The sequence below is a fragment of the Tigriopus californicus genome, chromosome 11 (genome assembly GCF_007210705.1).
Source record: "Tigriopus californicus strain San Diego chromosome 11, Tcal_SD_v2.1, whole genome shotgun sequence".
Lineage (NCBI taxonomy): Eukaryota > Metazoa > Arthropoda > Copepoda > Harpacticoida > Harpacticidae > Tigriopus > Tigriopus californicus.
Genome location: NC_081450.1, coordinates 3,857,614 through 3,883,709, shown reverse-complemented (window position 1 = coordinate 3,883,709; position 26,096 = coordinate 3,857,614). Strand labels below are relative to the sequence as shown.

The 26,096-nt window shown below is 41.3% G+C and overlaps 4 protein-coding genes across 5 annotated transcripts in view; 3 read left to right on the top strand and 1 right to left on the bottom strand.

Annotated features, from left to right (window-relative positions):
• LOC131890707 (uncharacterized) overlaps window positions 1-3,149 on the bottom strand; it is a 5,607-nt gene extending 2,458 nt beyond the window's left edge. Inside the window, exons 1-3 of the mRNA XM_059240113.1 lie at window positions 2,893-3,149; window positions 1,769-1,868; window positions 1,267-1,555 (exon numbers count right to left, since the gene is read on the bottom strand). Of these exons, the coding sequence (XP_059096096.1) occupies window positions 1,267-1,555; window positions 1,769-1,868; window positions 2,893-3,048 (545 nt within the window). The 5' untranslated portion in view covers window positions 3,049-3,149. The remainder of the gene's footprint in view (window positions 1-1,266; window positions 1,556-1,768; window positions 1,869-2,892) is intronic.
• An 81-nt stretch (window positions 3,150-3,230) lies between these two features.
• On the top strand, window positions 3,231-6,338 carry LOC131890292 (degenerin mec-4-like). The gene is made up of 5 exons (XM_059239614.1): window positions 3,231-3,467; window positions 3,533-3,980; window positions 4,043-4,187; window positions 5,298-5,598; window positions 5,663-6,338. The coding sequence occupies exons 1-5, from the start codon at window positions 3,270-3,272 to the stop codon at window positions 6,107-6,109; spliced, it is 1,539 nt and encodes a 512-aa protein (XP_059095597.1). The 5' UTR covers window positions 3,231-3,269; the 3' UTR covers window positions 6,110-6,338.
• A 6,171-nt stretch (window positions 6,339-12,509) lies between these two features.
• On the top strand, window positions 12,510-16,593 carry LOC131890287 (uncharacterized protein K02A2.6-like). The gene is made up of 2 exons (XM_059239608.1): window positions 12,510-13,346; window positions 13,410-16,593. Exon 2 carries the CDS (start codon window positions 14,756-14,758, stop codon window positions 15,722-15,724), a length of 969 nt encoding a protein of 322 aa, XP_059095591.1. The 5' UTR covers window positions 12,510-13,346; window positions 13,410-14,755; the 3' UTR covers window positions 15,725-16,593.
• A 2,688-nt stretch (window positions 16,594-19,281) lies between these two features.
• LOC131890298 (uncharacterized) lies at window positions 19,282-26,096 on the top strand. Of its 2 annotated transcripts, XM_059239622.1 has the most exons (5): window positions 19,282-19,532; window positions 19,635-19,807; window positions 22,119-22,723; window positions 23,793-24,066; window positions 25,592-26,096. In XM_059239622.1, exons 2-5 carry the CDS (start codon window positions 19,649-19,651, stop codon window positions 26,042-26,044), a joined length of 1,491 nt encoding a protein of 496 aa, XP_059095605.1. In that variant the 5' UTR covers window positions 19,282-19,532; window positions 19,635-19,648; the 3' UTR covers window positions 26,045-26,096. The 2 variants fall into 2 exon arrangements, with proteins under 2 accessions (XP_059095605.1, XP_059095604.1); XM_059239621.1 differs by having other exon boundaries at window positions 19,282-19,807.

Below are 26,096 nucleotides of genomic sequence, written 5' to 3'. Positions count from 1 at the left end.
TGTAGCTCTGAGCTACGTATTGTTCTTTAAACTCATTTGGATGCTTCATAATCATAAAATAATAATTTTAAGAGATATGGCACCTGTTTTATTTGACTATTTTGGTATTTTGGATGCTTTTGCAAGAAAAACAATTTATTGAAGTCCAAAGTGCAAATTGAGATCTAGTCTACCGTACTTTGATATTTCTCTGTGATAGTCTAGCCGCATCTTGTATACGGTTCCCTAATCTGGGCCCCCGTGACTGCTGGGGGCTTAAATAAGATTGAATGAGTACAAAAGAGTTTCACGAGATATATTGACGGGATGTCGAAATGAAGCTATTAGGAACGCCTCGAGTCATTGGGATTATACAGTATTCAGCGTAGGTACGAACGTTACCTAATCCTCTATGTGTTTAAATGTCTCCAATCCCTTTGCCCTAACCCGGGAATACGACATAGCGCTAGCGAGAGACGAGGCGCTTCATGTGAAATGCGGCATAAAATCAATCCCTTGGGTAAAAAGATAGTGAGGGGCTTAAAATCTTCTTTTGTCTTAAGCCGGGGACCAGCTTTACACAACTTGCTGCTGTGCTCTTAGACGATTCTATGCATTAGATGACCCACCGTTGAGTTTTAAACGTGACTTAGATCGTTTTTTTGCTAATGATCCCAGACCAGCCTTACATTCAAGGGTGTACTAGAGTGGATAATTCAAACAGTTAACACGACCAAATATTATATAAATTATGACGCACCATGACTTACAAGGAATTTCATCCCCTTGTATCGGTTACAAACCCGAGATTCATCAAACAAACAACAAAATAGGGCAAGAATCAGCTCCCAAGGTGTCGTGGGTTCAAAACCAGGTGCCGAAATTACCCGATTAAGGTGCATCAAATGATGCATTTGATTTGGGGTTTTAACTAACCTTGTAAACGGTGACGAATTCCCCCGGATCCAATTTGGCCAAGGTGCAACCGCATTTAAGCACAATGTTGTGAATTTGACATACTGGATGGCAGGAAAAAGGATGATATATTGCCTTGAATGCATTCGTTATTTTAATGATCTCTTGCGTCGTGTCCCCAAAGTTCGTTTGGTTCCAATTTTGAATACAATTGCTCGCGAATGGTGCAGGTAGCTTTGACAAACGGACTTGTTTTAAACCAATAGAGACTGAAGTACGTGGCTTGATAATAATTCTGATATTGCGAAAAAAACTTTTTCTTTTAAACCAAGAAGAAATGTTATCAAATGTGAACTCATATGAAATACAAACCTTTTCCCCCCCGAGATGTAAGAAGGCGGAACAAAGTCACAAAAGAAGGCATCCATGTCTTGGACAATCCCAAATTTCCCAGAATGAGATTGTGGAATCTTAAGAATGACCTCCAAGCCAGACTTTTCCCCGATGATGAGGGTGCTCAGTTCTCCCAAATAATTGATAATGTACTGTTTAGCTCCTTGATAATAAATCGAGCAGAATGATGCCACATCCTCACACTGTCGTCCAGTTACCGGTTGCTCCATGCCATCCCATTTGGTACTGACCACAAAATCAGTAGGATCTGATAAGATGTTGTTTTTGACTTCTATTGTCATTGCATTCAAAGTGTTTTGAATGGCAACCTCTGCATCAAATTCAGACATGTTTTCCAAAGATCTATCAAGCTCGTTTGAATTGCACATTTGAGTCAAGTCGATTTGGGTATCTTGGCATTTGGACAGGAAATAGATGAGACAAACCGATTGGAGAATCTTGTTATCAAAGTTTGACCCACCTTGATTAAGTTCATGTTTCATTTTGCGACAGCTCAAAATTTTGGTCGAGGATAGGGAAACGAAAGGAAATTGTAAGTCGTCTTGGAATACCTGAGACAGCTGAAATGTAGATCTGTATGTTCCAGCGAAATTCAGCACAACTGACAACCTAACACACTTCTGCAATAAGGGTAGGAGCAACAAGGGTTGCAGATCAAAATCTTTTACAAAAACTGTTCCATATTGAATGCAGCGTTAAATATAAAAAAATGAGCATTGCCTCAACAAGGCCGTGTGTCTGAGCCCGAAGGTGAAGTAGATCTTTAGAAGTATGCTTTAGTAAGCGTGGACAGAATGGACAAAATTATTTGCGCGACTGAAAGTGAACATGGGCAATATAGTTAACTACTTTAGATTCAGACTGTTGAATAATGCTTCTGCAGATGAATATTTTAATTCTTATTTTATTTCAAAGCTGAAAATAATTTTGATAAACTTGTGTGATCGGACTTAAAGTAGGAAAAGAGGGGAAATATCTCGTAAAGAAGCAGAAAGAAGTACGGGAAAAACGTAAAGACAGAAAAACAAAACGTGGTGTGGCACGGCCTGTATTTGTGAAAGACTTGCAGTATATGTACTTTTTTCAAGCCCTGAAAAGATGAAAAAAATACTTGTCAATATGTTTGTAAAAGAAAAATATTAAAATCAAAGAATCTAAAATCCTTGCACCCCTGTTTCCTTGTATACCCGTCATTTGTTTCACGTTTTATTTGCTTAATGTTTAGTTAAGCAATGAAACATTGTGTTAATCGTATTTTTTGCAGGTTTAAGCCAAATTTTTCCTCCAAAAGAAACGGTATCGGTAACGGTGACCGTTTAATTTTTTCTATAACGGTTCAAACCCTGTCTGTAATTTACTCGCCTTTTGATCTGTATTGTTTTTACCACATGTTGGTAAGGAAAGGTAGACTAATACAGATATTTTATAGATAGGTAAATGTATCAATAATATAACAAATTAAAATGGATTAATCGATTAGTTTTGATCAGTCATGAAACTGTTCTGTGAATTTTAGCCAGCAACTCAAAATGTTCAGACTTGCTCTTGATTAAAACCAATCAACCTAGGCTTCGTTCCTGGTACCTTAGTCGAGTAGGGATGTTGTAGATACGATCGTATGACCTTAAAACATTGATAAAGAGTCAAAACCACTCCCATAACTCCAATAGACAACCAAATCGCTCTCTTGAAACCTTTGGCCTTGAAACCTTGTGAAAAACCTTGCACGTCCATCGCCATACAGTGCACAACTAGTAATACCCATGGATTGGTCACATAACCCTGCCCTTCAAGTCAACATATATCCCAAATGCATGTTTCCATACCTCATTTCATGCTTTAAAGACCCTCTTTGAACGAAAATGGAAATGATATACGTGTTAGGTGTGTGTTGAGCAACTTTCCTAGATCAATAACACGCCCACGTCTACCCACTCCACTTAACTTTCCAAAGGTAGTAAATGGTAAAGAAGTCGCCCATTCGATTCCGACTCGAGAACATGGAGAAAGCCACCATCCCATTGCCTGGTTTCGAAAGCGACAAATTTGCAAGGTTCGGACACCTTTGGCGACTTATCGGAGTGTTGGGATTGATCCTGACCTTGTATCAAGTCAACATTTTACAAATCGATTACTTCACCTATCCCTATGACACACGGGTAAGGTCGAACTCTATTCAGGCTTTGTTCCAAGGCATCAATCCAATAGTTTAAAATGTTATTAGATATCCGTGATCAAGGTTGAGAACGAGGCCATTCCATCCATGGAGATTTGTATCTTCAACAAGGTCCAATGTTCCATGATTAAACGCAATCTTCAGGATCCACAGGGAGAGTTGGTCCGTGAAACATGCCAAATCCTGATCCACTCCCGATGCTCTGTTCCTCCAGATCTTATGAAGATCTGTAGAGCTAACAACCCTATGTTTGAGTCCGATGTAGAGACTTCTACTAATTTAACCATGAAGGAACATAACTTGGCGATTGATGCCATTTTGGGATCGTCCGTGCCCCTGCAGCAAAAACTCAATGAGGATTATGAAACTTTCATTCATTCCTGCAATATAAGTAATCAATCATGCTCTGAATACCAATATTCTAATGTTAACGTGGACGCCTTGCAACCCTCTTTTAATCCGGCAATAGGAGCATGTGCCAAGTTGAACTGGAATGGTGAGTTGGCATCTTCATAAGACACACATACATTCTAACGGGTATTTTTCTCTACTTTCTAGGGTCTATCAAGATCGATGAACAAGGTCTGAATGTTGAGATTGTAGTCAAACTTAACCTCGAAGATCCAACTCATCAAGGGATTGGCGATGCCCAAGCAGGCGTCAAAGTTACTTTTGATCGCGAAAAAGCATTTCGGACGGAAAAGTGAGCAAAACCCTCTTGTTAAATCTTTTTAACTTTTGATTAAAGTACGACTTCGGAGATGGCCTTATTGTGAACAAAATAAGCCTTCACACGAAGAACCCTTTCTATTCGTTGCATTAGGAATTCAATTATTGTTTCTGGAATTCTAGTATCAAGTCTTGGTTCAATATTTGTAGGTGCACATAGAGTTTCTAAAACTGACACTAAAAAGACCATAGCAGAGAACCGAACTGTGGTCCTTTCAAGTCAAAAACCTACATTGGCAGTTATTGGCATCACAATCCGTGGTGTTTATACCTGTTCCATACTTCCTGCAAATCTTTTTCTTTCCATTTTAGTCTGAATGTTTACTTCATATCTTTAATGAATTATGTTGAATTGTTACAAAACAAAGTTTACGTGCCGATTGTCGAGAGGTGGGTTACTTAGCGTACATTCCTAGTAACTATTTTAGGTGTGGCGCATGAAGTTGTTTGTTCCTAGATGACACTAGTCTATATCTAGACACTATGTTTAAGACATTTCACATTCACATTGCAAACATTTGGTCAAAACCAATATTATAGTCCTTGGTACCACATCTCTTCAAAGTATTGGTGGTCACTGACCTCTGTCCGGCTTTAAGCCCAATTTCATCAATGATGGAAGTTGATTAAGGATCCGTTCAATCTGACCCACTAAATCTACTACAGAAACCAAGACAATCCAATATTAACCCTAAAATGGTCAGGAATGGTAACGGCAAGCTTTTGCAGTGCCTGTGACTGTGCTAGGCACATTTTCCATGGGCTTTGAACCAAATCAAGTCATTTGGGCTGTTATATCTCGTTCTGGTTGACTGTTTTATCCCTCTACCTATCCTTTAAACCCATTCTATTAACAATTTTGTATGTGATTATACGCTCTTGTTGATACTTTTTACGCATTGGCATGACCAAGAGTCGCAATCAATGATTATTACAATACATTTAAATATGATTACGCCAGACAACTAAAATATGCTTGAAAACACGAGTTATGCAAAATATGTGAATAAGCCCGTTTGATGCCATAAAATGGATAATGCATATTCTGGCCGTCTCTAGTCATTGCCTACTTTATTCAATTTAGAAATGTCATCTATGTGCGTCCTAACACCTTCAACACTATGATTGTGGCCAAAAGTCGGGTCCGTAGCCTCCCGGATCCATATTTAGCCAAGTGTACCAATGGATGGGAAAATACGGCCATCGCTGGGATGTATGACGATTTCAAGCGAACGATCGAGGAATTCACCTATGATTTGGATACTTGTTCCAACATTTGCCAACTAGAGCGCACTTATAACGAGTGTGGCAACTGTTTGTGGTCCAAATTTGAGGAAGGGTCATTTCAGACGGCATTCTACAAGAAATTCACCAAAACTCTTCTCGTGAGTATTTAATTAAGGAAATTCGCACCAATCGTGTGGGACTCAAAAGAAATCCCGTTTTCAGCATTGTAATGAGACAGATCCCCAAGTCCACAGTTGTTTGCTACAGTCTGAAATTGGGGACACCAAAGAGGCATGCCGTTGTAGAGAACCATGTCTCAAAATAGAGTACAAGGTGCGCTCTTCAAGTGCCCAATGGCCTAACTGTTTCAATTGGCAAAAGATTGGAACCTCTTTGGGACTTGTTAATGAAACTCAATTGACCGGTTTGTCAGACAACCATCCTGAAGTGATTTTGGCTCAAGAAAAGGTCCAACAGAGTTTGCTGAAGATCAAGGTAATCCAAAGGACCAAGGAAATACGAGAGTTCGAACAAGTGGCCAAATACGAGTCCTGGACCGTGATCGATTCGTTGGGAGGAGCCACGTCCTTGTACGTGGGCATTTCGTTCGTCACTATCATAGAGCTTATAGAATATGGTATTGACTACTTGAGAAGGATGATTAAATAAGAATGTGCGAGGACTTACCGAAACCCATGCATTATTAATCAGACGTTCATATTCTTATTTATGACCTTGAATATAATCAAAATATGCTGTACTAAGGCGGTACCATCATATTCAAGTCTTTTGGATGATGGTTTATTACACATGAAAAACCTACAACGCCTGCGATTACAAACAAAGATTGAAATGAATCAATGAATAAATAAAGCACTGACGAAGGGCCAGAGCGGAAAAGGAAGAAAAATGAACACTTTTTTTTATCGTCGATTCCTGCTTGTTTTTCATTAAATTGAGAGCTTTTTAAGCTTTACGTTTGAGTTCAAAGTTATTATTAGAAGTCGCAAAGATACTTTAATTAGGTTAAATCAAGTTTTAAGCCTATTTCGGCCATTTATGTCCAAGTCACTTTTTTCACGATGTGTGACATAAAACTTAAACGGGATTATCGATGCGCAAGTGAAAATTTGGCGTTTATCGGTTTTGGCATATAGTTACATGGAATAAAAAGTGGAGATATTTATATTTATATGCAGATATTTATCCATATGTTGAATTTTTAGTTCAAACAATATGACAAAGCTCTCTCATATTAAAGTTTTGACGAAATTAAAGGCAGACCATATGATTTAACATTGTACACCCTGGCCTCCAATTGATGTAAGAAAGAATGTGGAGCTGCCATCTGATAATCCATTACTTTCAGCACGCAAGGTCCTAAATTTCATGTATGGGCATCTCAGAAAGTAAACAAAAACAAGGGGGAGGGGGACGTCATAGCGGGGAGAAGAAGGCAACAGCACGAGGGAAAAACATTGCCCTAAAACGGGTTTGTTCAAAGAAGAACCCCAAATTGGCGTGGCTGACCCAAAGGTGGGTAGGAGCACAATATTGCCTTTCACCCTTGAGGCATCCATATCCACTACTTCTCCTTATTCTAATGATATGGATGCTGAAGATTGCACCCAAGAAAGGGTACATTAGCTAGATTTACGAGTGGTATCCCAAACATGGATGAGCCGTTTTTTGAACACCATGACCAATCTCAAAATTGAAAGGAAAAAAATTACAGCTTCTGATAAAATTCTCTCTTATTTTAGCTCAGTTTTATACGTATAGTCATTTGGAATCTAAAAATGAATACTTGAAACACTTTGTTTTGTACATACACATTTGAAGACTCTTGGTAGCAATTCAGGTGAAGTTTTAGCAATTTTACATCCACCACAGTTTTTATATTTGATTATATTTCCATATACTAATGTAGTAATGTCAACACATATTCTGCTAAACTCTGACAAGTTACTGAAAATACATGTTTCTCAATTTTATGTTCACAATTTTTCATCTTTGATTGAGCTAACTTCCAATAAAGAATACTTCGATTCTTCAATTTCAACATAGGAAAATTTGGAACTGAACAGGGAGCAAGAACGTGCAAAAAAGGGATTGAAACTTTCACTGAGATCCAACCACTTGTCACACTTGTCAGCTTGTTCGAGGGCGTTTTGTTTAATTGTACGTTAACCGCGATACGAGGCACCTTCTTAAGAAACTACGAAATGGTGTTGTCCATGGAGGTCTCAATTTAACTGGAGGTGTTTCCAATTGTCGTCAGATACCTCGGTAGGCTTTGATCTCATTATGATACGGGGCAAAAACGATGATTTAGGCCTTACCTTGGATCGGTTTAGCCCTCTATCCTTTCTAATAGGCTACTGCTGATCATTTCCTGCCATTGCCCTCCAGTTTTCGCTTATTGAACTGTTTATAATTCAAGATTATTGACATTGGAATTCGAGGATCGTGCAATAGTTGGCTCTTTTTCACTCAGTAGTTGTTAAAACACCTTTCAGTCACTGTCAAGGAGAGCTTGGATGTTTCTGGCCACCACTGACATCAAATATGTTTTGGAACTTTACACGAACTCCTCTCACTCGTAGTTTTTATTCTTGCAAGTTGTTCCGTCCACAATCGAGTACATCATCCTAAAATGATATGGATAAATGATGTACAGGATGAATGATTGCTCCCGAAATGATTGAACCAATCCAGGCCGAATCCAAAGGCCAAATGGATGAGAGAAGGAAAAAGCTGAAAAGAAGACCAATCCAGAAAGAGCAAGTCACCCCCACGCATTCAAAGCCGAACACAGAAAAGCCAAGTGTGAATGTTGGCTGTCCTGAGCATAAAAATGAAAGTCAACCCTGTCCATCTAAGTAGTCCAGCAAGGAAAATAATCTGGTCGTTACAGAGAGGGTGACAAAGAAAGAAAGAAAGAAGGGAGTTTAGATGATTTTGGGCAAGTTTTTCCAGGTCTAAATTGTAAGGCTTTAAGATATCTCATTGAAGAAATAGTAACAAAAGTGAAGTACGAGACACCGAACAGATTAGGGAATCAGCTGTCTAGCAAGGGTACTGTAAGTTAATGCTCTTGCTTTTTCGATTTATCTTTTTCTCTCGCCCCAACCCCCGATCACTCATTCCTTTTCAGAAATATTATGTTGCAGACAAGTCATGATTATTCTCACTAGTGTTCTATGAGTTACCTTTCAGCTGTCGCTCATCGCTCCTTTTCACGTGCAAATTGTTGCCCCTTTTTCCCCCTGGAACCAAGTTTGTGTTGGCTTATTTCATAAGGCCAAGGGAGGGAGTATGTTCCGTCCACAATCGAGTACATCATCCTAATATGATATGGATAAATGATGTACAGGATGAATGATTGCTCCCAAAACTGGGTTTATTAGAATATCTGTAAGAGGTATATATTGTGAATCATGTGTATGATTGTATATGTATATCATGATTGTATATCATGTGAAACCACGGAAGTTGTTGGATTGCCCATCGTATAGTCCAGTTGGCGGTCAGATGTCGACCAAATGCCAGCCCAATGCTCGCAGAGCCGTTATAATCCATCATAACTAGCTCCTCCAGCCCTTGATCATAGGTGTACAATGTCACAGGAACCGGTTGTATCAAAGAGCTTTGAGATTCTGTGTGAATCAAACTCTACGTTGTTCCTGTCACCAAGGAAAGGCTCCAGTACCCGAGGGGCTGGTCAGCCCAGATATAACCATGGGTGAGGAATGTCGGCTACATGTTTGAAGGGAGGAGAAACAGGAAATCCCCGTCTACCACAACCGCCCATCACAACCCTCTCAGATCCAATGAGGAATGTGTTAGAACCACAGTCACGCATCACCCTTCATCAAGGACAGAAGCCTCGATTTGGCGCCCAGGAGAGAAGTCAGTTTTTGAACCTCTCCAAGGAAGAACCACCTGCATTGTTAAGTGCTGGGACTTCGCCATTGTTGTGGTGCCAAGAAGTGAGAACTGTTTCGAAGGACAGAGATCGTCATCATATGGGAGTAGGAAACCCAGGAAGCCGTGCAGAAGAGCAAAAGGACCTGGGGAAGTGCCGAGTCTGAGTAAAGCACTTCGTCACTCTGTTAGTGGACCTTCAATCCCGTCGAATGGACGTCAGCCAAGCATCTCCGTTGGACCATCTTGCCAGACATCGAGCAGTAATTATTAACTCATTGATTTCAAATGCGTATGTCCCTTTTCCATTGGCCCCTACAATTCCCCCACTTTTCTTACCGGAGCAAGACAGCTAGCTGATAGGCGGTGTGCTTGTGATGAATAAAGTAAATTGAACTGTACAGTTTGCCTTGAAGAGTAACCTAGATTTCCCAGACGACCGAGATCGTGCTGGCATCGTAGGGAGTAGAGGTAGCAAGTGATTTGTATTCAACTGTATCTGAAGTTCATCACTCTTGTAGCAGAAATCAGTAGTTAGCCTCTAGAGTAGAGGTCGACTTTGATAGACGCATTTAGACTAGGATAGTGACCACATTTTGCAGGATAGTTAGCCTTGAAGATTGGCCCAGGTATATGCCAGACAACCGAGATTGATCTGGGACCGTGGGAAGGAGAGGTAGCTTGCGATTTGTATCCTTAGTCAATTGATTGATGATTGTTTGAGGCCTTGATAAAGGAATCTCAAATTATTGCTCGTATGCCCTGATTAGTGTTATAAGCGGAGGCCTTAAGATAGGTCTAAGAAATTGAAGCCCTTGTACTAGGTGCTCTCTCTCTTTGAGAGCTATCAAGGTACTATATTTACCCAGTGCTTTGGGTCAGGAATTCCATGTTTCCGATCATCACGGGAATTCAATAAGTCAGGACCTTTCACCCCTGGCTAGTGGACGGAACACAAGTCAAATTTCTTTGTTCGTCCATGTTGTATCACCCGTTTAGCTTATGGTGCGTCTACACTAGAAACATTCTGTTACAAAGTTTGCCTACCAATTTCGGAAATGTTTGGTATTTGACAAACAGTTCATCTCTGAGCCGTCTACACGTGAAACATAGAAAACCCATAACTAGAATGCTTAAGCTCAACAGGGGCTGTACAGCATGAGCATGTTTTCAGGTCAGCTGACGCTGGTGGAAAAAGGACAGATATTTCGTGAAATCTCGCTTCAGGAAAGTTGAATTATCCTCATGAAATGTTTGTTATTCCTCTTTAATCTTAATTTCTTTTGAATCTTACAAATATACAGGTAGAAAGAGCGGTAGAATAATAAAAATGCATGCTTTTTGGGGCATAATACACATAACATGTCAAAAAAAGATTTGGACATTAGTAGAGTAAATCACGTACTCTACTGATTGCCCTGGTTTAGCAACGCATCTCGAAAATCTCGAAAGTGTAACAAAATGTATCCGAAATTGCAACGCAAGGATGAGGCACTCAGAATTTCGTCTCCCAACAATGTGCTTGAGTGTGGGCGACATGGTTGCGCCTTTACATAATAAAGGTAATTCCGACACCTGTGGAGGTCAGACTGAGCCCAGACTTGTTCCTTGGGTTTCAGTTAAGTGTTTCCACCACATGGATGAAAACTTTAACTTGAGCCCCATTTTTAACCCCTTCAAAATTTCGCTCTTAAAAATGTGGTCGGACAACTCACTCAAACCCGTTTTATGAAGCGTGCTGGACGAGAGCAATTGCTTGACAAGGAGTCTTATTAGGGGTTTCTACTCTGAATTTGGACAAGCCGTCAACGATTCAAACTTGTACCATAGTTGCCCTAAGTAGCTTCACTATGAATGAAACATTTTGCCCACCAGCGACAGCTGAGACGAAAACATGCGATCGCAGCGCTCTTGATCAATTTATATATGAAGTTATCAATGACGTGAAACTACCCGATCAAAACGATTTGACGAATATTTTGATTTAGATTTTTAATCAGATGAACTTGCAAGTGATCGTATCATTTCTCAATGGGTCTTTCATTCAATATTTACGTTATGGATGGTAAACAAGATGAGTAGTATAATGAACATAGGGAAAACTGAGGAATGAAATTTGAAAAAACCCGATGGGCACTATCATGATGAGAATGTTTCGCTTTCCAAAAAGGTTCTTTTTTGTCAATTACAATCTGTGCGGTCATATGTTGGCTGAAACCAATTACTAAAATGTAGTAATCGGTTTCAGCCAACATATGAAAGCAAAACACTCTCATCATGATAGTGCCCATGTGGTTTCACGTGTAGACGGCTCAGAGATGAAGTGTTTGTCAAATACCAAACATTTCCGAAATTGGTAGGCAAACTTTGTGACAGAATGTTTCTCTTGTAGACGCACCATTAACCTCAATTTGAAACTGAACAACTGAAAATTTGAAGCATAGAAAAAATAGGGTGACGAGAATTCTTCTATATAGGGGTAAGTAAATGAAGTTCAAGGAAAAATGTGGTCCGGCACCCTGATTTTGGGCATTCGGGGGAGAGAGAACTGAGACAAACATCACAGTCGACACGCACCATTTGCCCATTTAGAATAATCGAGTAATTTTGAGCAAGTTGTGTTACAAAACCCTACTACATGAGCATGGTTGGTGTTAATCAGTGACGCGCTATCAAATTGGCTCAATAACACAATGCTAATTGCCTAGACAAGCATGTAAAATGGAAAAATGTCGAAATCCAATGCAAGCATAGTGAGATCTGGCTGTGTATATTGTCTTTGATTTTACTCCATGGAATAACGTCAGTTGCACAGTGGTCAGTTGTCCATGAACGCGTTTACTTGGCTAGCCCTATACAACCTACCTACTTGAGCTACAGCTGTCATGTTCGTCCCAACAATGTTGAATGTCTATGGCAAGTGAATCTGCGTGGCTTGGATAGCGTGACTATTACTGATGTGATCAATCTGCCTGCGCCTCAAACTTTCAAACCAGCACTGCCAAGTTTGATCCAAGCTGGATTATTTTGGGTCAGAAAATGTAAGTTCCTTTGACCTTCAAAAATCCAGCTTGGATCAAACTTTGCAGTACTGGCTTGAAAGTTTGCGGCGCAGGCAGATTGATCACATCAGTAGTGACTTTGAGTTTTCCAATTTCTGGTCGGGAGGTTCCATTCAAGGTTTCTAAATTTTCCCTTATACTATTGGGGTACATTAGGGTGCCTCACTGGTTTGGATGATGGCTGGCTTGAGATGGTCGGCGTGTCGAATGCAGACCTGATTTGTTTCCGGACAGCGGACTCGATAAGTATGCCCGTGGAGCCTTTCTAGTACAATGAAGTGGTCGGGCATGTAAATTGGGATGAATTTGCTTCGTCGGGTTTTGTTTACTACCCACACCATATCGTCCCGGTGGAATAGGTGAGGTTTCCAATGATTTGATTTTGTAGTGCGTGATTGTCGGTGGTTGTGCTTTTTTTGTCGTAGATGAGATAGCTGCAGGTAGCCCCCTTTGAACTTCATGGCTGTGGATGGTGCAACCCCGGTGGCCACGTGAGGAGTATCCCGGTAGTCTGCGATGGCTGTGGCTAGAGCGTGCTCCAAGCCGGCGGATGTCTGGTCCGAGCTTGATAGCGCACTCCGCCGGATTGCTCTGTGGGTGGTGCGGGGGCAAAAATGAATGCGCCATGCCGTTCTCTCTAGCATATTGGCCAAATAAGTGGCTGGAGAAGGCTGTGCCGTTGTCCATCCGTAGTTTTTTAGGTGTGCCATATATAGTGAAGATGGATCTCAGTGCCCCAATGGTGTGTTCGGTGGAGGGTGACCGTACCATCACTGCTGCCACGAATCGCGTCAGATCGCATGTCGTTACAAGGATGTGTCTGCCATCCGGAATGGGCCCAAAATAGTCGGCTGACACAGAGTGCCACGGTGACGGCGGTGGGTCACGTTTGAGGGCCGTGTTACCTGGGGCACCCGGTATGTATAGTTGACACTTTGGACAAGAACTGATGAACTGTTCAATTTGCTTGTTCATTCCAGGAAACCAGAACACAGCCCGCATTCAGCGTTTTGTGGCGGATATACCTAGATGTGCGGCTCCGTGGGCCAATTCCAGGGTCCTCTGGCGTAAATCAAGAGGCAGCACTATTTGGGAACCCCGGAACATGGTTCCTCCTTTTGCCACTGAAAGTTCGTCCATGACGTGACGATATTTACGAGTGATTTCAGGTAGTGAGTCCATCTTCCCGGTTTGGACATATTTGGCCAGGGCGGATATCTCTGGACAGGACTTGGCCGAGGATGCAATGTTCTTGGGTCCTATGATTGACGTGATGCCGCTGTTTTGGATGTGGTACAATAAACGCTCCACTTTTCCCGTCTCGTTTCTGATATTGTGTGGGAGCTTTGTCCATGGAACTGGGCTTCCAGAGCAGAAGTTGGCCGGGTTGTTTGTTTCTTTGAGGTGATGGATACTGTACGGGATGTCCTGGTGCCTGAGTTTGATGCGCTCGATTCTGACCGATCCTTGTCTGGAGTTTTGTAAGATGGCAATGAGGGGTTTGTGGTCTGAGTGAACCCTGACCTTGGGGTTCCCTATGAGGTATTGACGGAATCTCCTCAGACCAAAGTCTATTGCAATTGCTTCCAGGTAGAGTTGGGGGTACCGCTTCTCTGTGTTTGACGTTGCTCGGGATACTACGGCTACGGCTTGGCCCGTAACTGGTCCTTCGCCTTGTACCAGAATAGCGCAAAGGCCGTCGATGTGCGACCTTGCTATCCGAGACACATCATGTGTGACAATTAGGGCCTCGGCTCTTCAAAACAAATGGACAAAAGAAGAGCTACCAATCAGGGCACGAGAGGTCGAGATATCAACGGCAGCCACGGCGGCCAGCCGGAAGATCCCAACATTAAATTGAATTGACTTAGACGAAGACCCCCCCAGCAGGCTGGAACAAATCAACAGGATTGGGGGACCATATTCCAAATCCGCCCGCCGTATGAGAGAATCCTGCAGTCAACCAGGACAATCGGGTGGATCATGCGCATACTGCGGCAGGTCCCAGGACCATGAGCGCTTTTGGTGTCCAGCATCCCGGGCTCCCTGTAATAAGTGTGGCATGCTCGGACATTTTGCCGTGGTATGTTGATCAGCAAACCCACGAGAAGCTCGGCTGCAACGGCTGTCCAGATCAGAAAACCACAGGGACCAGGCTCAGCCCAACGAATCCACAATGTAAGAGATCGCATATTACAATGTCTTCAAGATCGGCCAAGACAACCCAAACCGCTGTCCCATTGCCGCATCAATCACCATCGGTTCGTCGAAAATAAGTGCTATCATTGATACAGGGGCCCAAGCAAATGTGTGCCCTCTTCGGGCCATGACCAACAACGACAAGAAGAGCATCAAACCATGCACTGTGTTAATTCGACCCTTTGGAAGCACGGTTATCCGACCAGTAGGCACAACCACTCTCAAAACATCATGGTATGGAAGCATCGTGAAAGCAGAGTGGCTTGTAGTTGATGATTCCAAACTGAACAGACACATCGACCCCATTATATCGAAATCTCTTGCCATAGCCTTGAAAATGATAACGCTGGACTCCAGACTACTTCCCTATGCTAAAGATTCCAATACCAAACATGAAAATAAACGAGACAGTGCTTTGTACGCCTCAGAACTGCCATTAGTAGGAAATCCCGCCGACATGGGAGAAACCAACCAAAATCAAAAATGGATCGGCAACAACTGCTTCAGGGAGTGTTTCCACGGTTTGGGGCTTTTGCGCAAACACATAGTACAACTCTTTCTGAAACACAACGCCAAACCGTTCATATCTCCACCAAGACCCCATCCATACTACCTTCAACCTCAGATCAACGAAGCCATAGCACAAATGCTACAAGACGACGTCATTGAAGATCATGACGGCCCGGCGGAATGGATCTCGAACCTGGCCATAGTACTCAAAGATAGAGGCGCCATTCGGATTTCGGTAGATCTCAGGGGGTTGAACGCTGAACTCAGAGACACACAAATCCCAATCCTCACCCCTGACACAATCAAACTAAAACTGGCGAACTGCAAGGTTTTTTCGAAACTAGACTTCAAACAAGCCTTCCACCAACTCGAATTGGCCAATGAGTCTCGACCGCTTACAGTCTTCCGTTGTGGAGCCCGACTATACCGGTACAAGAGATTGTCCATGGGATTAAAGCCGGAGAGTTGTCGGCAGCATGCACAAAAACTTGAGGGATTCACAATTTTGACACACCACCGGCCATTACTTGAGGGTTTCAAGCGCCCTCTTGCAACTATCAATAACTCTCGTCTTCCACAGCTATGACAGAACCTTGCCCAATATGATTTTACAGTTGCCTGGACACCTGGAAAGCGCCACCTAATTGCTGACGCCCTCAATCGTTACCCTGTCTTCGGCCCGACCAATATGGACAAAGAGCTGCCTCTCTGCGCCACAATCTCAATTGACTACCCGTCCCTCCACGTCATTGAAAACCGTATTGACGACGAGTACTGTTCCCTTGTCGAAATTGTTTGGTCTGGGTCCGAAGTACCCCTGGAACTCTCTGTGTATTCAGGCCTGATCGGCGAACTGCTGGTGGAGGGTGGTCTCCTTCTTGCAGGGGAGCGATTATTTGTCCCTCGCCCGGCTCGTCCACTCATCATCGACCTCCTCCACGCGTCCCACTCCGGCCTCAACTGGACTATTGAAATGGCCTCTCAACTATATGTATGGCCAACCATCAGAAATGATATTAAAAAAACAAGGTTGCATCATGGGCTGAGTGTGTAGTGGCATTACCGTCCCGAGAGGTGGAGCCCATATTACCAGAGACGGCATCATGGCCAATGGAATCGGTCTCAGTTGACCTCTTTGACCTCAAGGGGAGGACTTTCCTCATAATGGTCGACCGGCACTCAGGCTACCCATTAGTGAAGCCACTTACCTCCACCACCACTGAAGTGGTCTGGAGGGTCCTCTATGGCTGGTTCTGTTTGTTTGGCATCCCAACCAAACTTAAGTTGGACAATGGCCCCCAGTTTTGTGGCCCATTTGCTGCTCTCTGTAGGGACCATGGCATCCTGCACACAACATCCTCTCCATACAATCCTGCAAGTAAGGGTCTAGCAGAGTCTGGTGTGAATGCCACTAAACTACTACAGGGTGACAACAATGACTTAGGGCACTTTGAAACGGCTTTAACTCTTCATCTATTGAGATTTCAGAGGTGACTCTGTTATGTTAAATCATTATATAAATACCCTGCTACAATTCTTATTAAAAGTTTATTCGATGTATCCACCTCTGGCAGAAATTACAGCCTTCACACGTTTTCGCGCTGCAGTACAAGAAGCACGTATGGTTTCCTCGTCAACATTTTCCCATTCTGTCAATGAGGCTGCCTTGAGATCTTCAATGTTTTTGTACAACCGTACCCCAACCTTCCTCTCCAGAATTGACTAAATACAAAAGTTGATTACATTGAGATCTGGAGAGGAAGGGGGCCACATTGTCTTGTCCCAAGAGTGCTCAAATTTGTCCTCGCACCAGCTCTGAATGAGTTATGGTGTGTGGGAGGGTGCACCATCCTGCTGGAAACAATAGGAACCCGTCCATTGTTGAGTCTGGATCCAGGGAAGCACCTTAGAGGCTAACATGTCCAAGTAAATGTGCTGGTTAACTTTAATACCCTCTGGAATGAAGACCAAAGAGGTTTTCTTGCCGCAATCAGTTACACCAGCCCACACCATTACAGATGCTGGTTTTTGCCGCCTGAAAATTGTTCTCTCTTTCACAGGAACACTCTGAATGTTCCTGGCCAAAATCCGATCATTTTGACTGTTGAAAGGAGCTTCAACAGTGAAAAGCTTTTCATCTGTCCAAATCACAGAAATGTCCGTGCCCTCTTGAAACCACTTCTTGAGTTTTCTTGCTCTGGAGAGCCTCTTCTGGATAACAGCTGAACTCAAGATCTGTCTCTTTTGCATATGGTAGGCAGTCATGTGCAAGTCCTCTTTGACCACCTTTCGCATAACTTTCCGGTTCACACCTGCCTGGCGAGCCATTTGTCGAATGGACCTCTTGCTGTTTCGACATATTTTTATTCTGGTGGTTTTTACTAGTTTTGGTGTCCTCACCGACTTGGGACGACCACCAGATTTTGGCCTGTTCTCAACACTGTTGAACTGTTTGAACCTTTTAATAGTATATGACACAGTTGATTTTGACACTTTCATGACTTCCAAAGTCTTTGCAATCTTCCTGCAACTGTAGCCTTCCTTATAAAGTTTTATGATGGCCTCGGGGTTTTTCTATTTTGCGACAAATCTAGACACTATACAAATCACAAAGTCAACATAAACAACAATTAGAGGTAACTGGATGATATCCTTTTTGCATATGGCGGGAAATTTGAATGATGGCAGGTGGCAGGTCAAATGGCAGGTCATACAGAGTTCGCACAGAGGCTGTGATCTTTCGCAGAAACAGACTGCATTTGCGACCAGCACCCATTACGTCCATCCCAATATCACCTACCTTGAGCTCAAGCCCGACCCCATCTACTCCTCCCACTCCACAACGATCATTTAGACTACAGGCTCAGAGAGTCCATTTTAAGATCTAACACTTCACGCCCAAACGACCTGAAGGTCATCATTTTAACTATACATTTATTTTAGGAGGGGAGATGTGGGGTGCGTGTGTATATCCACAATACGAGATACGATTGCGTGACCGACATGAACAACCCTTTTTTGTACGTACCGTTTGTAAACAAGGATATAAAAAATACACAGCCATCTACGACCTTTTATAATCCAGACGTGTTCATTTCGCTCTTTATCGTGTCGCTTATCATGGCGCTGAAGTTTCGGACCACGCATCCCCGCCCACTCCCGAGACGGCCTCTCTTCCATCAGTGCAACCCTCGACTTTCGTTGCCCTCACCGTCCCCGTTGCGACGTTCCCAGTCACAAATCCGGACCCGGCCCGCCACCATGTCGAGGGCCATCACCGCCTCGAAGAACGGCCTTTTGACAAATGTTCATTTCTCTCTTTATCGTGTCGCTCACCATTAAAGACGGAAAATAAAAAAAGATTTGTTTTCCGGAAAATATTGAAAAACGGCATTGAAACTCAAAAATACCACTTTCAAAAGTACAAACCCGTTCCGTTACCAACAAAGGTTATCCAAAACTGAGATGTTGGAAACTAATGTTTACCAATTATTAGCAAAACGTTGAATTCAATTTGAACATCATATTTAGCAATGCTGAGCTTGTATTTGAGTGCGAGCCAAGTTCAAAGACGTATAGTTTTGCTACAAAGAAGCTTAAGCAAGAATGAATTGAAGCAGAATTTTGCATCAGGCTGGCAAAAACGCTTTTAGCGACGCCAAGCCACAAGTAGACATTCGAAAGCTCTCTGACTAATAAACAGTGGAAGAGAAGAGTTTTACCCTAGGATAACTTTTGCACATCTTTCTTCTTTAGGCATCTTTAAGTTGATTGACGAGAAAACACTTCTACAGGACTATCTCTGTAGGGAGTTGCCATTGAATTTTACATTCCTCATTCACATCACAAGCAGTTCATCAAACCCAATTTTTTTCTGTATGAAAAACCCAAAATATGCACAAAAGTACGCACGAAAACACAAAATATACAATACATGCGACTAAAACTTTTTCTATGACGTAAAACGGATAATGCATATTTTGGCCATCTTTAGTCATCATAGAGTAAAATGGTGACCAAGTACGGTGAGGACTCGAATTGCTTGTTTAATTAATGCGAGTCACACTCACGTCACACTTCGACGCCCTTCAATAATTGGAGAGGTGTGATACGACAGAGAAAAATGTTAGAGAGAATTGGATTCTGGAATAATATGGTACACTACTTATAGCTTTCTTCTTTATACGTGTGGTGACGAACTCCAACGTCTGTGTAACGTTAGACAAAAGTGGAAACGTCAAATTTGTCTTACGAGGGAAGTACTTTATGTAAATGCTGGTTCGTATATTTCTCGTCCACTCCTTTGTTAACCGCAACATTAGTCACATCTAACGGGCAAAGAAGGAAAGTACTCATTTTTTGTCGAATTCTGAGCTTCGAAAAAATTTAAAGAAGTACGTGTTCATTATGCCGAGTGTCATAACTCCATATACAAAACAATCATATGCTCATTGTCATCACTGAAGCCATAATTTGTTTACAGTTCCGTAAAAAAGCTTTCAGAATTGGTATGTCAATAACAGAAGTTCAAGGATTTGCCCAAGCCCTCAATGCACATGGACTTAAGCGAATCATTTGGATGTGTTTGGGATTTTTGGGGGTGACTCTGACCATTTATCACTCCTATTCAATCACTCATTCTTACCTTCGGAATCCTTTTGTCACCAAGGTAGGGATCTGTTTCTTCCAGAACATTTTTCTGATCTCATTTTGTTGTATTGTTTAAGCTCAAAGATGCTACAGCTAGGTGTCGTATGCTTGAATGGGCTGAAATCACTGCCCAGTTTTCATGCGTCCAAAGGCAACCTTGAGTGCCAAATAGATAAATTGACATTACCAACGTTAAGACAAATCCTGATAAAATGCACCTTCGTAAGTCTTTTGATTTTTTCTTATTTCTTTCTCTTGAGTCCGGGAATTCAGTCCAGGGTCTGATGAAAGTATTAAAAGAATATCCAATTCAACAATCAGTGAAAACAGAACTCAGTGTTATGGCTCGACAGAAATAAAGGAAGGATGTAAGCCAAAAACTTGTTTTCTCTAACTAAAATCCAATTGCTATTGGACTAAAAACACACAAAAATTGGTATATCTTGCACTTCTGTACTTCAATCATCGAATCAAAGTTTCTTTTATATTTTTGTGTCTTATCCGCTTTCAAGCTAAACCGCTTGTCCCATTAACATTTGGCCTTGATTGAACTTCGCGATTCCGAATGAAAATTTATCGCACATCTGTTGAGCAATAACTTCTGCTTTTACTGATGCATAATCAAATTCTATAGCACTCTCAGTGAGCATGAGGGTTTGTGTTAATCAAGAACGGCGTCATCACTGGACAAAGGCTGTGTTTAAGGGGGAAAATTGTCACTTTGTACCATAACCAATAAAATGTTTTTTGGCTCCATTTTTCTGAGAAGGTAAAAAGAAATTTTTTCCCCATCAAACACCCGTGAAAATAATTATGAGTGTTTAAACCTCAGCCCTTAGCTCCGTATTGGGGAGACGCTACAAAGATGGGGCAAGGATGAGGCAGGGACGACTTCACTACTGGACAAAGAGGGTAGGAAGGAGGAAAAGTACCTTCTATCCAGCTGAATGAGTTTTCCTGCCAACAAGTTGAGCTCTTATTGAAAATAAAAGTGTTTGTCAATTTTGAACTGAAACGATTTTTTTCGTCAAAAGTAATAGGCTCTCAAATAACTGTTCAAATTGAGCACCACGTTGGCAAGATCTTACCATTGTGATATGTTCAATTAGTCAGTTAATGACCATGTTGTACATGGTTCAACAACTCATTGTTTTTGACACAGACATTTGATTGAGCTTATAATTGGCGAACTCTTTCTCTGTCAACAAGCACCCAAGTTGTATCAAGGTACACCTATCCTTTCCTTGTATGAAGTTTATAAAAGTGAGGGTTGAAGAGGGTTGATATGGTCAAGACACCTTGGTATCTAGGGGAAGCATTTTAAAGCACATTTAGACTACGATGGAAAACCAGGATTGCATCTGGTTGATGATTGAAGTAAGGTGAGTGCTGGGGCGAGTCCAGGCTCGAGTTCGAGTGCACTTGAGTCTTTTACTCGATTTTGGAAAACTTGCCCAAGTCTTTTCGAATGGGCTGGAGCCCGGACTCCTCAAAAAGCAGTAGTTAGTTTTTTGGTTGAATTTTGCAATTTGAGTCTGTTCGTCCCACTTGAGTACAGTGACAGACTCGAATCCTAAGCTGGACTTGAGCCTTTTGACGTGATTGAGTCCCTGGCTGGACTTGGTATTTTTGCCGGACTCACCCGAGCGCTAGTCCCACTTCAATCCTCAAACCGGATTCAATCCTGCCTTAGTCTAAATGTGCCCCGAGTCTGCCAACATTCTTCGATGCTCTCCCAAACACAGTCTCGTTGGGGAACAACCTATGCTTTATGGAAGCCACTCGTGAATTAAAGCTTCTGACACTGGAGTTTGGTTTCTTTTGGATGTATGAGAGTGAATGTTATGATTATGAAAGCCTATTTTCAAAAGAATAAACATGAACTCAACTCACGTTTCCCCCTGCCTACGTTCAGTTGTTGCCCTTGGTAGGCTCAGTCTTAAGAGCTCATAACTTTTGAAATAAACGTTTATTCGAGCTCAAAATTGGCGAACGCTCGTTTCTCGTCCAACAAATCCCTTTTCAACTGAACTTTAACATTATTTGAGTAATCAGGATGAAATTTTAGGCTTTTGGCATGGCTTTAAAATTTCAAAAAACGCTTGCGCTTCTGTAGCTGCCATTTTCTTATGTTTAAGCATAGTGTGCATTTTTCTTTGAAATTTGAATCGTCTTTGATGCCTTTTTGAACGGTTTGGTTTACGCAATGTCGAATGATATACTGCTTGCTCCATTTATAATTTGCATATTTGGAGCCGAATATCATCCATACTGAACCCTCAAAGAATATGTATTGATCGAACCTAACACAAGCGTCTTTTGTCTATCAGTTTTCCAGAGTGACTCAAAATGGTTTAATATTTCCATTTGTGGCGTTGTCTACCACTAGAATCGTGAATTGTGACATGTTGGAAAAGCAACTTGACACTGGTTTTAGGTTGCTATCCACAGATTTCAATGAACATCGTTGCTGGCTGCTTTTTTATTCGGCTTGCAAAAGAAATCGCATTGACTTGATCCAAAGATGTAACGAAACCGTTGGTCAGGGTGGTCAAATAATGGATCTAAAAGTGATGAGTGAATCCAGTTACGCTAACGCGGCATTGAATGTTATGAACAGGTCTGTGAAAGAAAGCATCCTCACCCATCCAATTGACTATGTGGTTGAAAGCAAATGGGAAGGAACGGTAATGCCTTTGACGGAGGATTTGTGTGCAACAAATTTTTCATTTTGCGCCTTATTATATCATGGTTCTTTGCAATATTTTGTCAATTATGATGAAATGCTAAAGAGTGTAAAAATGGGGAAGGGTAGTGGTTTGGAGATGATCCTTAGAGTCCCTCAAAAGAATCCGGTTTCTTTTGGAATTCGAAACGATATGGAGGGATTCGTGCTTGATTTTGTACCTCCTCGGTACATCTCGGGAGCCAAGCGGTAAGTAGAATGTTGCAGGTACAGACCGAAAAAATATTTATTTTTTTGGCAGCTTTCAGAGTTTCTAAATATTGACAAAAGAACAGAGCGAATAGAGGGCGAAGGCAACAAAATCAAAATTGCGTTAACAACACTATTTCGCAGTCTTTGTCACCTTCAGTTTTTCTACCTCGTAGGCATAGGACTGCCAGATCGGATTTGCCCTAGTAATTCTACATGGACCTATATTTTCAGTGGTTGGGTAAAACCAAGGCACTCCTTAGAAATCATTTTATATTTCAACCTTCGCTTGCCATGGAAGTTTTGGTTCAAAGGAACGGGAATGGTTTAGATAACAAACATTTAAATCATTACCTCTAAATATCTGTCTATGTTCTGTCTTTTACTTGCCCCTTCACATCTTCCATGTGGGCTGAACTACGTATTTCAAGTCATTTTCATTGTGATATGAAGCTCTGATTAACTTTTTCTTTTTTTCTTTTTTGTGCGGACTTCCTTACCGCTACCGGGATTGGAATCCCAGCAGTTCAAGACGAGATTGTATCCCTCTCTCTGGTTTGAATACTCAATCTTTTAGTTATTTGTTTATGGTTAAGAATACACTTTCGTTGATGAATTTCACACATTGACATGGGAGCAATTGAAATTTGCTTACGCCAAAATCCAAAAAGAACATAAAAATGTGTATGAAATTACAAAAATGCAATGTTGGCAAATATACCTGATTATAAAGCATATTTTGGCCGTCTCTATTGTTATTGCTCACTGGTCAATTATCCCAATATAATCATTCTAATAGAAAAACTAGATGTGGGTACTTTTTATACTATGCTTGACCACTTGACCAGGCAAAACCGTTCATGGACGAGAAAAAAGAGCACTGTTAACAAAGAAAATGCTTCAAGTAGTGAAGCTTGTATGGTAATTCAGACCAAAGAGGACAACCTCTCAAGAACTTCTTACAGTAACAAAGGCAAAATCTATAATATGTAAGAATAAAATACTTCTATACAAACTGCATAATTATCCCAGCAAACAGATGTCGATGTAACAATTTTATGTCTTACAGCATCTTCATCAAGCCTGGGACTTCTGTTTCCATCGGGCTGAATCAAGTTCAGCACAAGAAATTGCCATCTCCGTTTGAAAGCAGCTGTATTCATTATTGGAACGAAACCAACTTTGGAAACATGACCCAGATCAGTATGGACAAGATAAAACAACGTGCGATCCGATATCACCCAGAATCATGTCGAGCCCTCTGTCGTATGAAGGCTGTCGTTGACAAATGTGGTTGTGTCTGGAACAGCATTGACCCTGCTCATTTCTCTGATCTATTCAAGGTTTACAGTTAATGTTTTCTAAATATGGGCGGTGCAAATTACACTTCACTTTAGTTGTTCGAAAAAGGGAAAAGAAAAGAAAAGAAAAAGGGCTCTTTTCGAGTTTTGAGAAACTCGAATAATCCAGGGCTATAGGGACAATGAAGCAGCAAAGGATAATGAAGTTACCATCAAATTTTGAAAGGTCACTCACACTTTTGAGGCTGAATAGTTACAGAGTGGCAAAAAATGCCATTTAATGTTTTCACGGAAACACCCAAACGCTTCTTAGCATTTCTTTGGCTCAGAAATCATAAGGAACAACTTTGGTTTCATTTTTTATGGAGGTCTAGCCTCAATTAAAAACTTTTTAATCATATTCCCAAAGATTTGATAAAGATTTCCAGTTTCACAAAAATAAAAGGGCTTAGCAAAAAGTGCGATCCCAACAACGTCAAAGACTCAACAAGTCCGCTCAGGACATTGAAAATCACGATGTCTAGAAATTTACTCTTATCAGGCCTTTCGACTATCCAAAAGGGATTTGTCTGTTAATTGTTTGATCCGGCAACGACACTTTGATGACATTGTTGACTTTGCCACATCCAGAGCCTCTGCAATAGACGTGTTTGTGGACGATTGGCTGTTTCTGCATTCTGTGTCCTCGCCAGATCTAGTTTTAATTTTCTACCATTTCCATTGTGATGCTTAAGATCCTGCCGGGCCAGCCTCGTGGGAGGCGATTTTTGACGTCGTAGAAGGTCTTGGGGGTCGAAATGGAGGAGCTCTGTGATATCTTTGGTGCTCATCAAGCACAGTAGGTTGTAAATAAAGTACTTAGAATTGTACCTACTTGCAGTAGAAATCCAAAGAACGCATCTATATATTCTAGAACTCAAGACATTAAGCCACAAACATGTCGGGAAATCATTTTCGACGACCAAGCAAATGCAATATCAAATACAAATCCATTGGGTCATTTAAGCAAAAACTGTCAGATTACATCAAGAGACATATTCGTAGGTCACGTGTACTTTTGGGCTTCAGTTTTCCTTGTGAAAGAATAACCTCTTCCTACAATTGATTTAATCACAAGCCCCATCCTCTATAAATATATATTATGAATGAAGCAATTTCACTAACTGACGATTTTTTGAACTTGGGTTTTTACTTTAGTATTGTTTTTTGGATATGGTCATTTCATTTTTGTATGCAAAACAAGAAATGGCTTTTTGTCTGAACCAAGCCAAATAAGGGTTAATCTGTGTTAACATCGTCGTTTGTGCCCTTAAGAACGTATTGATATTTGTGTGACACAAAAAGTAGTTTTTCTGTTTAAGATTCATTCTCTTCGTCTGACAAAAATATAGTAATAAAAATGAACTAAAACCTGATAATTGGGTATTGATGTAGTGAGTCGTTTTGGAATTCATGGTTGAACTTTTTGTTCATTTCAGCGCATTACATTACATTACATTTGCCCTTCAACACCTTTACAATTCTTTTTGTACCTCTACTCATCAGTTTTGAATCCTTTTTTTTGTAGGAGCCCAAATGCATGGAATATTTACCCTCAGAGTTGGATTGTATGAACAATAATGATTTGACCATTCATGAGAGCAAAGATTTTTGCAACTGTCATGATGCTTGTGAGTTGGTTTCCTACGATGTGACCCTTTCATCCTCGGATTGGCACTACATGGAACGTTGGGAGAATGTGGCAGAGGAATTTGGCATATTATCGAAAAATGATACCACACCAACCAATAAAATGGACCAATTAATGATGGAGAAAAACACACTTGAGCAGTTTGCAAAAGTCAGTATTTTCTTTGTGTCTAATCAGAGAACTGTTATCGAGCAAAGCGCCAAATTCGAATCTTTCTGGGCCTTTTTCATCACATGTGGTGGAGCTATGTCGATTTACTTGGGAATCTCAATCCTAACGTTAATTAGTCGGATTCTGTCTCTCTGTGAGAAAATTATTCGAATAAATTAGACAGTAAAAGCCCTGTTTTTAATTGAAGTATTGTAAATAATAAAATGCTGAA